General features: G+C 41.6%; 1 protein-coding gene across 1 annotated transcript in view; it reads left to right on the top strand.

Moving 5' to 3' along the window:
* LOC118431547 (sushi, von Willebrand factor type A, EGF and pentraxin domain-containing protein 1-like) overlaps positions 1 to 16604 on the top strand; it is a 17483-nt gene continuing 879 nt past the window's right edge. Inside the window, exons 1-15 of the mRNA XM_035842791.1 lie at positions 1 to 8; positions 148 to 323; positions 505 to 681; positions 898 to 1074; positions 2096 to 2272; positions 3018 to 3194; positions 3792 to 3968; positions 4109 to 4285; positions 4520 to 4696; positions 4904 to 5080; positions 5702 to 5878; positions 6529 to 6705; positions 14289 to 14312; positions 14979 to 15554; positions 16499 to 16600. Of these exons, the coding sequence (XP_035698684.1) occupies positions 1 to 8; positions 148 to 323; positions 505 to 681; positions 898 to 1074; positions 2096 to 2272; positions 3018 to 3194; positions 3792 to 3968; positions 4109 to 4285; positions 4520 to 4696; positions 4904 to 5080; positions 5702 to 5878; positions 6529 to 6705; positions 14289 to 14312; positions 14979 to 15554; positions 16499 to 16600 (2656 nt within the window). The remainder of the gene's footprint in view (positions 9 to 147; positions 324 to 504; positions 682 to 897; positions 1075 to 2095; positions 2273 to 3017; positions 3195 to 3791; positions 3969 to 4108; positions 4286 to 4519; positions 4697 to 4903; positions 5081 to 5701; positions 5879 to 6528; positions 6706 to 14288; positions 14313 to 14978; positions 15555 to 16498; positions 16601 to 16604) is intronic.

Raw genomic sequence — 16604 nt, 5'->3', positions numbered from 1 at the left:
ATGTGGCAGTAAGATGAGTTTGATAATGAATTTAATAAATACAGCTTGGTGCAAGTTAATTTTTAGCAATGGTCGTCAAGAATTTTCTACATGATCCCAAACCTTGATAGCGTTAAAGGTTTCTGTACAATACTGTTTTTCAGTAAGACAGTGTCCGGATTTGACGGCCCCAACTAACGGAGCGCGGACACCCACAACCGGTTCAAACTCCTACCAGAACACGATCAACTTCAGCTGTAACACGGGATACGTACTGAACGGCGCTACTTCCGCAACATGCCAAGCTGACGGAACATGGAGCAACCCTGTACCAACATGCACACGTAAGATGAGTTGCAAGTTCGTATAACCCCCAATAAATAGCCATTGAATTATACCTATGGTATAAAGACAGTTCAACAGATAGGAAAAACAGTTTCAAAAGCATTAAATATATTGCGCGATGTTCCTCTAATCAAAACTACTCAATAGGCATATAGATCAAGAGGTTATTGACCATTTCAGCCAGAGGATGTCCACCGTTGACGGCCCCAACTAACGGAGCGCTGAATCCTGCCGGACCATACGCCTACCCGAACCAGGTTACAGTCACCTGTAACTCGGGATACGACTTGGATGGAGTCACTCCCGTGAGGTGCCAAGCTGATGGAACATGGAGCAACCCTGTTGGAACATGCAGACGTAAGACGAACTATGACTCATCGATATATGCAATGCTACGTAGTTTATACTACCAAACATGGATATATAAATTGAGTCAACCAAAGTAAGTTTCTATTTTCTAGAGGTATCGCGAACGGATGACTGATATATTTTCATGTAACATAAGTATGTAGACCCCCCCCCCACACACACACAAATAAAAGGTTAATGAAGAATATTTTCTAACAATTTCAGGCAGATGTTCCGAGTTGACGGCCCCTACTAACGGAGCACGGACGCCACCTGCCGGATCGAACTCCTTCGGGAATACAGTAACGTTCACCTGTAACTCGGGATACACACTGACCGGAGTCTCTCCTGTGACATGCCAAAATGACGGAACATGGAGCAACCCTGTTCCAACATGCACAGGTAATACGACTTACAAGAAATAAATTGTACATGGCCTAATTCTGACCTTTAGCATACAGACATTTACCGCATAGTAAAGGGTGCATTAGAAGAAATTTGTTTGAACGTTCTAGCTCTATATTCAAAATATGATAAGCAGGCATTGATCAAAATTCATTGTTTTCTACACCTACAGTACAGAGGGAGAGAGAGATACCTGTAATGGGTTATTGACTATTTTAGCGACACCACGACAGACGACGACAACTCCAACTAATGCTAATGTCACATTTCCAATCCGGGGCCCAGTCGGGCAGTTTGGGGACAGAAAAGTATGGTATTACAGAAAATAGAGAGACGAAATGTACCAAAAATCATTCAAAAGCAACAATTGTGCACATTTATTGACATAAATTGTGATGTTTTCTTTCTCATAAACAGCCCGGCCGGGCCCCGGTGAAAAATGTGACAATAGCATAACGGGGCAAAGAAGGATTATAGTTTTTTAACAAAATTAGAAAAGTTTTTATAGAATTATAAAGAAAAGGCGTCCTGTTTAAAAAAATATCGTACATATTGTTCCATGAATCATAGGCATCTAGAACATATAAGGATCTTCATCAAGTGTATTGTACCATTACAGGAAGACAATGTAACGCGTTGACGGCCCCAACTAATGGAGCGCTGAGTCCTGCCGCACCGCACAACTACCCTGCCACGGTCACGTTTACCTGTAACCCGGGGTACGTACGGAACGGCGCTCAAACTACGGTGTGCCAAACTGACGGATCATGGAACAACCCTACTCCAACATGCACACGTAAGACGACTAAAAGTTCATGTTTGCTAGCGATGTTCAGCAAGTTTTACTTGTAAAATACCTACCCAATACCGAATACTCATGGACCGCACGGAACGTTGTATTTCGAGGAGAAAAAAATGCGTCCTGTTTTCAGACTATATTTGCCATACATATTGTTCCATGCATCATTGGTATCTAGAGCCTATAAGAATCTTCATCAAGTCCATTTTGTCATTACAGCCAGACAATGTAATGCGCTGACGGCCCCAACTAACGGAGCGCTGAGTCCTCTCGCACCACACAACTACCCTGCCACGGTTATGTTCACCTGTAATGCGGGATACGTACGGAACGGCGCTCAAACAACGGTGTGCCAAACTGACGGATCATGGAGCAATCCTACCCCAACATGCACACGTAAGTCAACTTAAAAGTTTATGTGTGCTAGCAATGTCCAGCGAGTTGTACTTCTAAAATACACTCACCATATACATGTAGTAAAGAGACTATTAGAAGGATAATATTTGACCTTTCTGTGTTCAGAACATAATAGTCCAGCATAGATTGAAATGGGTCGTTTTTTTTAATTTACAGTACAGAAGAAGAAAAAAAAAACGTTTGTAATTGGCACACGTAAGATGCCTATTTCAGCGACATCATGCCAGGCGGTCAACAGGCCACCTCAACCAATGCTTCGGTCACAATTGCGCTTATGTCCGTCGAAGGTGTAGCACTGGCCGGGCTCCGAAGCCACAGATTTGTCCTGGTGGTCCGCGGGGGCTATCTCCCGGCGTGTTGACGTTTATTTTCCATCGTCTATTTGCCGCCAGGTCCCGGGTTGATTTAAACTCCGAGTTAAAGAAAATCCGCGGCCCGGCCAGGCCCAACTATAACCCGGTAGCCACACCTTGCGGGCTCACCTGAAAGTGCAAACTGCCTGTAAACTACCCGTGGCCCCTCCCCCCCTTTTTGTGACCGTAGCAGGATGGGGTGCTGAATACTCATGGACCGTACGCCAATCCGAACGTTACCTTTTGAATGGAAAAAAACGCGTCCTGTCTTCAGACTATATTTGCCATACATATTGTTCCATGCATCATTAGTATCTAGAGCCTAATCACTGTATATAAGACTCTTCAACAAGTCTATTTTATCATTACAGCCAGACCATGTAATGCGTTATCGGCCCCAGCTAACGGAGCGCTGAGTCCTGCCGCACCGCACAACTACCCTGTCACGGTTACGTTCACCTGTAACGCGGGATACGTACGGAACGGCGATCAAACTACGACGTGCCAAACTGACGGATCGTGGAGCAACCCTACTCCAACATGCACACGTAAGACGACTTAAAAGTTGATGTATGCTGGCGATGTTGTACTTGTAAAATACTTTACAGATAGAAGAGAGTATTAGAAGGGCATTGTTTGATCTTACTGTGTTCAGAACATAATAGGTAGTCATAGACTGAAATGTGTCATTTTTTGCACTTACTAATTTAGCACAGAAAGTTACGCCTGTAATAGTTAAATGACTAATTATACGACACTATGCCAGGCTCTGGCAATCAGCACAACGCCCCCCCCCCCCCAAAAAAAAAGAACCTGGTAGCCACAGGGCAATTCATGGGGTCACCTAGGGGGTCGACATCTCGTCTGAAAGTGCAAACAACTGCCGGTAAACTATCTAGAGGGGTCCTCTTTCCCATTTTGACCGTGGCAGAATGGGGTTCTGAATACTGTTCGATCGGATGCCTTGCCTACCCGAACGTTACCATTTGACAAGAAAAATAGTGTACTCTTTTTATAAGACTAAAAACTTGTGATACATATTGTTCCACAAATCACATATTGTTCCACGCATCACATATTGTTCCACGCACCATTAGTATCTAGAGTCTATATGGTTATTTATCAAGTCTATTTTTCCATTACAGCCAGACAATGTAATGCGCTGACGGCCCCAACTAACGGAAGGCTGAGTCCTCCCGCACCACACAGCTACCCTGCCACGGTTACGTTCACCTGTAACACGGGATACGTACGGAACGGTGCTCAAACTACGACGTGCCAAGCTGACGGATCATGGAACAACCCTACTCCAACATGCCAACGTAAGACGACTTGCCATTTGATATCTACTAGAGATTTTTAATCGATTTGTAGTATATGTAGACAATATCTAAATAGAGAAGGAATTTGCATGGCCAGTGCATCTTCAATACAGAAATGTCAAGGCCATTGAATATTTCAGCCGGACAATGTTCAACGTTGACGGCCCCAACTAACGGAGCGCTGACTCCTCTCGGAGCGACGTCCTTCGGGAATACAGTAACGTTCACCTGTAACTCGGGATACACACTGAACGGCGCGACAACATCGACGTGCCAAGCCGGGGGAGCATGGAGCAACAATGTTCCAACATGCACGCGTAAGTAAACTTTTAGGCTCATATATACTGTGAAGTTCCGTCTAATTTTAGTGTACGTCGGATGCACACACGGATGAGTTTCAAGATGATATATGCTAACAATTTTAATAAATTGTATAAACACATTTCCCTTAAAGTTTATACAAAACATGATAGGCGTAAATTATAAGGCGTCGTTTTTAATCTTTAGTACAGAAATAGGTCTCCGAAATAAGAAGTATTTGACTATTACAGCCAGACCATGTCCAGGGTTGACGGCCCCAGCTAACGGAGCGCTGAGTTCTCTCGGACCGTACGCCTACCCAAATTCTGTTACGGTCACCTGTAACTCGGGATATGACCTGGATGGAGTTACTCCCGTGAGATGTCAAGCTGATGGAACATGGAGCAACCCTGTTGGAACATGCAGACGTAAGATAACTTTTGACTCATTGATATGAGGAATGCTTCGTAATTTATACCCCCAAGCAATGCTATAAAAATTGAATCTACACGGGCGTCTTATTTTCAAATTTTCTATAGATACTGTACAGATGATTGATAATCAATGTCTCTTCATGTAATATACGTATGTAGACCCCTAAAAGGTTACTGAAGAATTTTTTCTGACAATTTTAGGCAGATGTTCCGCGTTGGCGGCCCCAACTAATGGAGCACGGACGCCCCCTACCGGATCGAACTCCTTCGGAAATATTCTGACGTTCACCTGTAACACTGGATACATACTGAACGGCGCTGCGTCTGCGACGTGTCAACCCGACGGAACATGGAGTAATACTCCCCCAACGTGCACGCGTAAGACGACTTACAAGAAATAAGTTGTACATGGCCTAATTTTGTTCCTCCATGCACGCGTTACACTACTTGGAAGTTCAATGCTAGCAATGTCCAGCGAAATGTACGCATACAGACATTCACCAGATAGTAAAGAGGGTATTAAAATTAAAAGGAAAGTGTTTCAAAGATCATGATAAGCAAGCTTAGATTAAATGCGTCGTTTTGTAAGTATACAGTACAGATAGATATGTCTGTAATAGGTTATTGACTATTTCAGTGACACAATGACCGGCGGTGACCACCCTAAAGGTGTATCTCACTGCAATTGGGGCACCGGTGCGGCACTGCGGGGTTTGATCGAAAGATTGCTAAAAAAATTCAGAGATAAAGAACGAATTTTCTTACATTTTGTGTATTTTGTTGTCTTCTAAGTCATGCTTATTACGCAATTTGAATTATACAAAATCTGTGAAAATGACGCAACAGTAACACAGGGAACGAACCCCGCAGTGCCGCACCGGTTAACTAATGGAGTCCTCCTGGGCCATACACCTACCCAAACGTTACCTTTCTAGCTAAGAGTAACTAGGCGTCCTGTTTCAAGACTCAACATTTGACAAGTCTATGTTATTATTACAGCCAGATCATGTCAAGTGTTGACGGCCCCAACTAACGGAGCGCTGAGTCCTGCCGCACCGCACAACTACCCTGCTACGGTTACGTTCACCTGTAACCCGGGATACGTACGGAACGGCGCTCAAACTACGACGTGCCAAGCTGACGGATCATGGAGCAACCCTACTCCAACATGCACAGGTAAGACGATTTGCAAGTTGATGTGTCCTACCGATGTTCAGCGAACTGTAGCATACAGACATTCACTAGATTGTAAAGAGTGTATTAGAGGAGGCAAATTGTTTGACCTACACTGGAAGACCAGACTTTAGCCAGGGCCGGCAAAGAATTTGTTCGGCAGCCAAGGCAGTTCTTCCCGGAGTGCATATGGAAGATCCTCGGGAAGAACTGCCTTCAGCTTCCGAACAAATTCTCTGCTGGCCCTGGCTAAAGTCTGGTTTACCAGTGTATGATAGACCGTTTTGTTTCACGACATGACAAGCAGGCATTTATTAAAACGCGTCGACGTTTTGTACATATACAGTATAGAGTGAGAGAGGGGGAAAGAGAGGAAGAGAGAGAGAAGTGGGAAAGAGGGAAAGAGAGAAAGAGAGAGGGAGGGGGACATAGGAAGGAGGTAGGGAGAGAGAAAGAGAGAGAGGGTAAGAGAGATAGAGAGAGAAGAAGAGAGGGAGAGAGAAATTACATCCTTTCTAGTCAAGATTAGCCTTATTAGAAGAAAATAGACGTCCTGTTTTTAGATTCAAAATTTGCCATATCTATTGTTCCATGAATCATAAGCATCAAGAGCTTGCACGGCTCTTCATGAAGTTTATTGTACCATTTTTTAGCCAGGCAATGTCAACCGTTGACGGCCCCAACTGACGGAACGCTGAGTCCTGCCGCACCACACAACTACCCTGTCACGGTTACGTTCACATGTAACACCGGATACATACGGAACGGCTTTGAAAATACGGTGTGCCAAACTGACGGATCATGGAGCAACCCGACTCCAACATGCACACGTAAGACGACTTCACTTTGATGTTGCTAGTAATTCCCATCAAAATACTTTATAGACACATTTACCATAGTGTAACTGGTTCAACAGTACATGGTTCAAAAGATGGTACACAGACACTGTATGAACAAGCGCCATTTCTCTGTGCAGAAATGAATCTTCGTAAAAAAAAAGGTATTGACCCTCTCTGACCTCTTGGGGTAGTGTGACGTAACCGGAGGGTGTTTGGCCCTCATACCAAAGATCCTAGGTTCGAATCCGTTGGTACCTGTACTTGTGAGACCTGATCAAAGCACCCCTCTTTCACAGTATTTCACTAGTATTAAGAGGAAAGAAGGTAGTGTCTATTAATGAAAGAATGTAATAGCACCCCTCTATGACATCATTTCACCAGTAAGAGGACAGAAAAAATTGTTTGTATTAGTGAAAGAATGTGATAGGACCCCTCTATTACATTATTCCACTAGTAAGAGGAAAAAGATTGTGTCTATTGATGAAAGAATGTGATAGCACCCCTCTCCAACATTATTTCACTTGTAAGAGGGAAAAAAACATTGTACCTATTAGTGAAAGAATGTAATAGCACCCCTCTATCACATTATTTCATCAGTAAGAGGAATAAGATTGTATATTAATGAAAGAAGTTAAAAGCACCCCGCCTATAACATTAATTCATTAGTAAGAGGAAAAATATTGTCTATTAGTGAAATAATGTGATAGCACCCCTCTATCACATTATTTCACTAGTAAAAGGAAATACGATCGTGTCTATTAATTGGCAGATTTAAAAGCACCCCTCTATCTAGCACCCCATTATAACATTACTTAACGAGAAAGAGGAAAACAACTGTGTCTTTTAGTGAAATAATGCGATATCACTCCTTTATCACATTATTTCACTAGCAAGAGGATTAATATTGTTTGCATTAGTGAAAGAATGTGATAGCACCACTGAGAGGAAAAACATTCTGTCTATTAGTGAAAAAATTTGATAGCGATGCTCTATTACATTATTTCACTAGTAAGAGGAACAAAGATTTTGTTTATAAATGAAAGAATGTTATAGAACCCATCTTAACATTTCACTTGTAAGAGGAGATTTTTGTGTAAATGTACTGGTAAAATAATGTGTTATCATTGTGACGGCCATCATCATGCGCAAAAGTAGTTAACACGGTTTTCAACTGATTTTTCTAATACTAAAATAATGTGATATATGTACCGTGACCCTGGGAAAGGCACATTTTACGGCTTCCCTCACTTCACTCAGTTGGGAATGAGTTATTAGCTTCGGTTAGTGCCATTTCCTGGATGAAACTTTAAGCAGTGCAACATCTCATATTTGAGAACCTGTTTAAGGAGAGCCACACATCGAGCACGCTAAAGAACTCGTCACAATTGTCGACGAGATGAGAAGTTCTCCCCGGTGTGAGTCAAGCGTACAGTTCCAAGGCCGCACCTGGTACAGTTACTGTCGTATTGAGGTCAGCTGAGTTAGCGTCGAATGGCAGCCGATCCAGACCCTTCTGATTTAGCGCCGCCTATTGCAATCTTCTAAAATTTCAGTCCCTGGCTGCAAAGAAGAGAGAAGCCGCCCTCCCTAATAATGAAATATGATTACATATAATCTAGTAGACTACTAAGTATAGGTGGTTCGATGTGACCAGGCTGATGTGACCAATGGCAAACCGTACGTGGCATTATCATAAAACTGCACCAAGATGTAGTTGTAATACAAAGGAAAGTCGCTAGTATACAAGACAAGTACACGTATGTGGCTTCCTAAAACTCTAAAGCGTTTTCTACCAAAGCATTTACAGATGAGTGCTTCGAAAGTAAAGTTTTTAAGAACACACAAGAAATTCAGACGAACTTGGCGAGTAGCTGAAGGTTACTTTTCAATCTCGATAGGATGTTTACCCTGGCGCGGGTATAACTCTATGCCTAATGGTCAGTACTGTAACTTTGCAGGTAAATTGATAGGTCACACTCATAATTATGGCTGCCACGCGCAAACACACGAGACACGTGTAGACTGATATCTATCTAGATGTGCAAATTGAAGGAATACATCGCGAGGCAATTTCTTCACAGTTGAATTCCGCCTTTTCTTGCGCATGTTTCTTCTGTTTTTGTGTTCTTTGTTGTTGTTGACCTTTCTCGACATATTTTCGGTAGTATATCATCCATGTTTATCATCCTCGTTAAAAATCAATGACCCTGAAATTGCCTAAAGCCACTGACCTAGCCCAGATTAGAGGCTACTGAAGGGGCTTCTTGAGACGTTTTATTGCAAATCATAGAGCTAACACAGCTTTGCAATACTGCGAGGTTTAGATCAAGCGTCAACAAAATGGTATCATTGGTAGTCGCAAGTCTACATGTTGTACCCTTGTACTTTTAGGATACTTTTGCAAGATTCGAACACTGACGTGGCCTCTTTTACACCCTCTAATCACCAACAATCATTGCCTAACCGACCTCAAAGCAAGGTACTTTTCGGGCACACCCAACCTTTTGGGGGCGTATTCTTGTCTCGTCAGGGGCTTGAATGCTAGATAGTTTGCGTCCGTATCGGCGTCGATAGACTCGCGCTCTTAGACCTCTTTGAGTGTGCAACGGTCGCTGCAGGTGTGCCTCTTGGCATACGGTGTCTCTTTGGTCAGTCGTGGATATCAAAAGTTCAAGTTGTACAACGGATTTCTGACACTTTTGTAAACGCGCCAGGAGTAGAGTCGGGTCCCAAACATGAAGGTTGCGTTTTGGCTTGTCGGCGCCCTTCTGACGGTGAATCTGCAGAGCATAGGCAAGTGCTTCTGAACGTTCTCTTGTGTCTATATATGAACTTGATCCTATCTTTCCTCTCTATGAATTGAGATTGGTGTTTAAAGTATGCAACGTAAAAGCGGCGCTTAAGTTGATGTTTGGTAAATAGTGTAAAAAAACAACTATGGTTTAGGGTGTGGAAGTTATTGAAGTGGCATTGATTTGGTACGGGGTCGCACATTAGACATTCCATTCTATAGCAACCGCATTATGTCATCCGTACGTGACATTGAGGCATGCTGGTAGACACTACCATTTATTACTAGTATGTGGTGTATCGCCCTATTGTTCGTACGAATGTTTCATATTTTGCCACCTTACAAAGAATAGATGTCCTTGCAGGTCCAATAAATCACATAACACTAGTTCTGGATGAAATTCATGCCGTTATGTGTCAAAACTTGTGACTTAATCGGTTTTGGGATTGGCCAAAAGATAGTTCTTCGAGATTATGCATTAGAAATACGATTGATATGCCGACTGCACAACGTGCATTGATTGCTTTGACTAACTGTATTACCTCTGTCAAGAAATATCCAAAAAAGGAGGGCATAGACTTGTGCAAGGCCAAGAACACAGTTGTGGATGAAACTCATGCGCTGTTTTTGTGTCAAAACTCGAGACTCAACGAATTCTTGGGGGTGGTCAAACTCAAATGGTAGTTCTTAGGGCTGGAAGCGCTATCATATGCGCAACTTGCATTACTTGTATTCAATAATCATTGCCTCAAGAAATATCCAAAAAGGGGGCCATAGCCTTGTGCAAGGCCATGACGTAACAATTTCACGCGTCATGAAAATCCAGAGAAACCAACCAAGAAACAAACAAGTAACCGTTCTGAGCATAAAATGCGATACAGTTTCGCTGAAGGTTTCTAACACTGATAATACATGTACTTACGAAATAGTGCAAATGTGTCTCCGTGAACAAACTCCACAGTGCCTCCGTAGTGCCCCCAACGTGCATCCGCTTGGCGAGAGTGGCCCTTCAACAATGATAGCTCGCACGATGAGATACAATCGCAGTGTAACAATATGGTTTGTCCTTGCCCTTGTAGATGTCTTGATCCAATGACGTGGCATTTCAAATGGGTTTGGCACACACAAAAATAGCACCTTCCGATAGGTGATAAGCTCCGGTCATCTGCTGGTAGTCTCTCTTCACAGGACTTCTTCCGTTGAGACCGTTTTGTTTCTTTATGTGTTGAGATTATAGATTACAGGTTTTGGGGCACATGAATACGTTACGCCAATCCTGTCGCGTTACAGCAAATATGTGAAAAACAGGCGTCAGTTAACCACTATGTTTATGAAGGCCCTTTTGTACCTAAGTAAACATTCTGTACCCATCTCATTGTGTCATCCGTACGTGGCGTGGGTTATGGAGGCATACTAATACGTACGACCATTACTAGACTCTTGGTGTCATTTTTTGGTATTCTGGCAGGAATATTTCATATGTTGTCACCTTTCAGTATAGATGAAATTATAGATATATTAAATTACAGAACACTTGATCTGGTTATTGGTGAACTCCATGCTGTTTTGTATGTAAGCTTGAGACTTTATAAAGGATTCTTGAATTGGTCAAATGATACCTGGGTCTATTCATTAGAAATACTATCGATTGCACAACTTGAGTTAATTGCTTTGACTAACTACGTGTATCACCTCAAGAAATATCCAAAAAGGGGGCCATAGCCTAGCGCAAGGCCATGACGGAACAATGCCACGAACCAATATGAGCCAGAGAAAAAAAGAACCGATTGAAAAACGGATCCGGATCATGAACAAATAACAACAAACAAACAAACAAGTAAATAAAGATGAAAACAAACAAGTAAATCAAGATAAGAATTAGCAGGAAATGTAAATTTCATTTTGCTGCATGAAGGTACGCTATTTCAATATCATAAGTAAGCCTAATGATAGCTTGCAACCATAGTGTAACAATTTATTATGTCCATAAAAAATTGATATATTGTTTTATGTATATGTGTGCTTGTGTGTGTGTGTGTGTGTGTGTGTGTGTGTGTGCGTGTGTGTGTGTGTGTGTGTGAGATAAAGACTAGAAAGGCGAAGGTCAAGGTCGATTATGGCCCCCTGTTATGTGACCTTAGTACTGCAGCCCCCTTAGTACTGGGCCCCTATAATCTCAGAATGTCTTCTTGACGACATTAACTTTGCTGAGGCCCTTCCGTATCTAGGTGGGGAGGGGGGCAGAGGCTAAGGTGCACACGAAAACGTTACGTCATCCCTGTCACGTTACAGCACAAGTGTTTATACAGGCCAATTGACCATTGATAATTTTGTTGGGATCTTTTCTTCGTATTTAACTTGGCAGAGTGTCATGATCTCTGTCACGTTACAGCAAGTATTTAACACTTTATTGTTGCCACTTCAATGCTTAACAGTAAGAAGTCACAGAACTATCAATAACTATACAGACAAAAAAATGACAGAGTTGATTATAACGAATAATGAAGCGCCATTTGGGGTAACTCTAAAAGTTTGTTTCGCGTTCTTGAAACAGATGATTGCTAATTTTTACATAGTCATTATCACACTGATCCTTTTGTAATACCCATATGTTTAGGGTGTGGAAGGCATTGAAGTGGTAATGATTTGGTATGGGGTAGGACAGGGCAGACAAACATCCCCAACAGTAATCTTATTGTGTCATCTGTGCATGGCATTCTTAATAGAGGCGTGAAACAATTATTAGATTCTTTATAATTGTGACTTACCACTATTGTTCGTAATTCTGGCAATAGTTTTTCATGTTTTTTCCCCTAGCCTTATATAAAGTACAATTGACCTTGTAGGTCCATCAAATCACAGAATATCATTAGTTCTGAATGGAACTCAGGTTGTATTTACTGTACGTCTAAATCTGAGACATTAAACGTTTTGTTCAATTGTTCAGTTTATTGTTCGTTGGATATTAGGAATCAATAGCATTACAACTAACATGCCTGCTGTGGACTAAGCAACTTGTATTACTTGCCTTGGCTTATCATAAGCGAGAACAACCCGAACTTCTGTGTCAGACTAGGCCCTGTGATAGTATTACGTATGGTCTGTCTCTGCTGTGACTTGTAGTTAGTTCGGTTGGGCAAAAATGTACACTAAAGGACATCATTCATTCAGTCATTCATTAACTCCAAAAAGGGGCCTTGTGAAAGGATCTGACGATTAATTGCGCACAATGCCAATGATTCCACACGGGCATTACATTTCTTTGCAAAGTTTCCAGATTTTCTGAATCTTAGAGCGATGGGTGATTTTTCAGGCAGCAGATATAGAAGACCCCCCCCCCCCCCCTCCCTGGACCTAAGAATAAGAAACGCTAAAGACTGAAACAGCTATGTGACTGACAACGTCTTAGTTGGCTTTATAGATAATCTCTGTTGTTGGTAGGAAATATTAGACTACTGAAATGTCGTCACCTTTAACATGTTACGACATGTCCCGCCAGGACCTGATAAAAGCACTCTAAAAAAAAACCTGACAGAATAGACGATAACATTTCTTTCCAACCTTTAATTTATGTTGTTCAATAATATAAAACACTCAAATGGCATCACAAAAACCATACATTCAGTATGTATATGCAGGACCATAACAGATCTTTATAGTGTTATATGTCAGTTGACCTCGGTAGGTGACTAATCATCATGCATAATTAACCTGCAAAAATGGACACTTCTCTGCGTGAGTAACCTCGCTCGTGTTGCGGTGGACCTGAAAACGGCTCAACTTTGAGTTCCCTGTGGAAATTATCATTTTTCAAATAAGTTTTATTTCACATTTGCTGTAATGGACTATGAAGATATAACAAATTTGATGTGGGGGAAATATCATACTCTGAGACAGATTAGTACAAGATTTGGCCACTAACCACGGACAACATACAGTAATGGAATTATGCCTTCAAGTGTCATTCTGAGGTTGCGAATGCCGCGGGAAACAGTTTTTGTCCGTTTTTGTCTGACTCATGCCCCCCTCCCCACCAAATACTGTGGAATTTGTACGTACAAAGAACCATTATTTTGGCAGGGCGTGCCTCAAAATTAGGAGTTAAAGACCCACCGGCGATAATACTAGCAAATTGCCCGTCCAAGCGAAATTATGGGTTAGCCATAGCCTGGAGGGGTAGAGATCACTTGTTTTGAAAAAGCAGTGGTCGAACTTTAACCTGTCTAGATCTGTTTGGAACAAAATACACGAATCGAAGAAAATTGTGACGTCTTGTGTGGCGTAACTGGTATACATATATATAGAATTAGGCTCTAGATGTCCCGAGTTCGATACTCGCTGTTGTGCCCTCGATACTCGCTGTTGTGCCCTTGGGAAAGGCACTTTACACGACCTGATTTTGGTCGCGGAGGTAAAAAAAGAAAGAATGTTTTCCCTTCTGTCTGCACTGTGTATGTGGCACTGTTAATATAGGTTATAATCACTATTAAAAAGAAATAGAAAAAGAAAACAATCGAAGAAATTAAACACGAGCACATGTGTTTTCAATACAATGTATAAAATCTCTACAACTGGATAAGATTTGATTCATTTATGGATTGATTGATTAATTGATTGATTGATTGGAAAAGATTTGGAGACCATCTTCATGTGTACTGTTTATCAACGATTATGATCATAGATTATTAACAAGGACAGAGAAGCTGTAACTATCTGATCATAATACTATGTTGAATATTAATAAGAAAACTAATAAAATACAATTCTTTTTTTTCTTTTACAGTCTCGCAGATTCCACCTCCGTTAAGTAAGTGTACCAGTACTTAATATCTTTGTTAACATATCGAAGAATGTTAAAACTTAGAATCTGCTGTATAAATGAAACTTATGTCCATTTATTCATATATTTATACGTAGCTTAGTTAATGTCTATCCTATAGTTTGTTTGTATTCATAGTTGCAAAGAGCTTTCTACAGTTGTACTGTTTGTCGCGGTGATAAATATTTCCGTATCTTATTGTTTTGTATAGATAGTAGAAAATTTGGAAAATATTTGACCGAAACAAACTTGAATGAAACACATTATGATTATATGAATACATGTAAAGAAAGCACTGTGAATTTTTCCCTACGACACTCCACATTGATAAACAATTGTACTTATAAGGTAACTTGCAATCAACTCAGTTAGTCATAAAAATCTGGACGACTAATTGAGATATTTTAGTCTCAAGAAGATATAACGGTTACCTTTCTCTTTGTGCCAAATTCCATCTAACTTGATGACAAAATAACTTGTCATAAAACCAGTGGCATTCCTTTTTGAAGGACCCTCGTACCTACACAGTACAGTAACACTCTCAGTTACGTTGTCTGCATTAAATTTATATGTCCTTGTTTTATTTTTGGCCAAATGATACTAGAACAAATATCTAACATTTTCTAAAAAAAAGTATCCTTTTCATCTTTTCAGACCCCCTCTGCCCTTATCCGGTCGACCTGGTCTTCCTCTTGGACAGCTCGGAGAGTTTCAGGACGAGCGGTTTCGAGGATGCAAAGGCCTTTATCATGAACGTCGTCAACTATTTCACACTGGCAGAAAACGACACAAGGGTCGGTGTTGTTACGTTCAGCAACGCTGACGCGCAGATCACACGCATCAAACTCAACGAAAATTACACCAGAGTTGAGCTCTTGACTGAGATTCGAAACATTCCATACGACAGAGGGCATACCTTCACCGGACTTGGTCTCGATCACGTGCGTAACAATTCCTTCCTCGAAGTAAACGGCCGGCGAAATAGTACACCTGATTTCTTGGTGGTGCTAACCGACGATAACTCCGAGGACAGTGTCACCGTACCAGCGCAGTTGGTACGTCAGATGGGCATCACCGTGTTTTCTGTGGGAGTCGGCACGGAAGCCGACATCGATCAAGCTACTCTAGTGAATATCGCTGGTGACCCAGCCAGGGTGTTCAGACTGGACGACTTTGACCAACTTGTTGATGCAATCCACCCGAAAAATATAAGGGAGACCATTTGTAACGGTGAGTAATACTACTGTCCCAGTTCCTTAATACGCACAATAAGCTCTTCTCACATATCTGTCCTTTTAAAAATTCAGGCTTACCTCACCATGGTCTCTACGTGGTTGAGAACAAATGATAGTTGGCAGGCTACATGTACAATTCTTACGGATGTCGTGAGCCCCAAAGAAAAAACAGAGACGATTTGTAAGTGACACTTCGAAACATTAAGCTCACTAATTTTGTTAATTGTGTGTGAAATTGACGAAAAACAATATTTTCGGAGCTTGTGAAGAAGAGAACTAAATCAGTTATTTCGTTGCTTTGTGTTTTGTGTCAGCCGTCCAAAACAAAGACGTACCTCATTAAATGCTGTAGTCCTATCCTTTCTCTTTGAAATATAGCACGATTATTTTGAAAGCAGACATTTTGAAAGGACTTGTTATGATAGTTTTATCAAAATTACCTCAGAAAGTAGAAATCAGAACCGTTGACTTATCGATATTATTCAAAACAAAATAATGATCAACATTGGGTTATTTCTTTTCATGCCACGACATCTCTCTGATTCATTGTAATAGAATACGACCTTCTGGATGAAGTTCAACTACTTAGGTCCAGTACGAAAATTGGACTTATCCAAGTTTTTGACTGTAGGACTCCAGTATTTGTCAAGGGAAGGACAATCCGCTTCTTCTATGACGTCAATGGGGGGGGGGGCGTCAAAGACTAGAGTCGTTTTTGACAAAGACTAGAGTCGATCAGTCGAAAATGTAGATAAGTCAAATTTTCTGGTTGAAAATTGCAGTCAAAATTTATGTAGAATGACTTTAGCCTGGTTAATTCTCGCTTATAGCAGCCCGCCGAACATCCGCCGGCCTCAGCCTCCGGACATCAGCGTTTATGTTACACAGACTACAGCCAACGTAAATGAACAAGCTAAGAATTCAACCTTGCTTTTACAGCCAGTAACCTGTGCGACCCGCACCCGTGCCACGCCATGGCCACCTGCCGACAGTTCGGGGGAACCTTTACCTGCACGTGCAACGTGGGATACGTCGGAGACGGCCG

Source organism: Branchiostoma floridae, chromosome 2 (assembly GCF_000003815.2).
Source record: "Branchiostoma floridae strain S238N-H82 chromosome 2, Bfl_VNyyK, whole genome shotgun sequence".
In the NCBI taxonomy this organism is placed as follows: domain Eukaryota; kingdom Metazoa; phylum Chordata; class Leptocardii; order Amphioxiformes; family Branchiostomatidae; genus Branchiostoma; species Branchiostoma floridae.
Note: the sequence above shows the minus strand (reverse complement) of the source record. Positions and strands in the feature narration are given on the sequence as shown.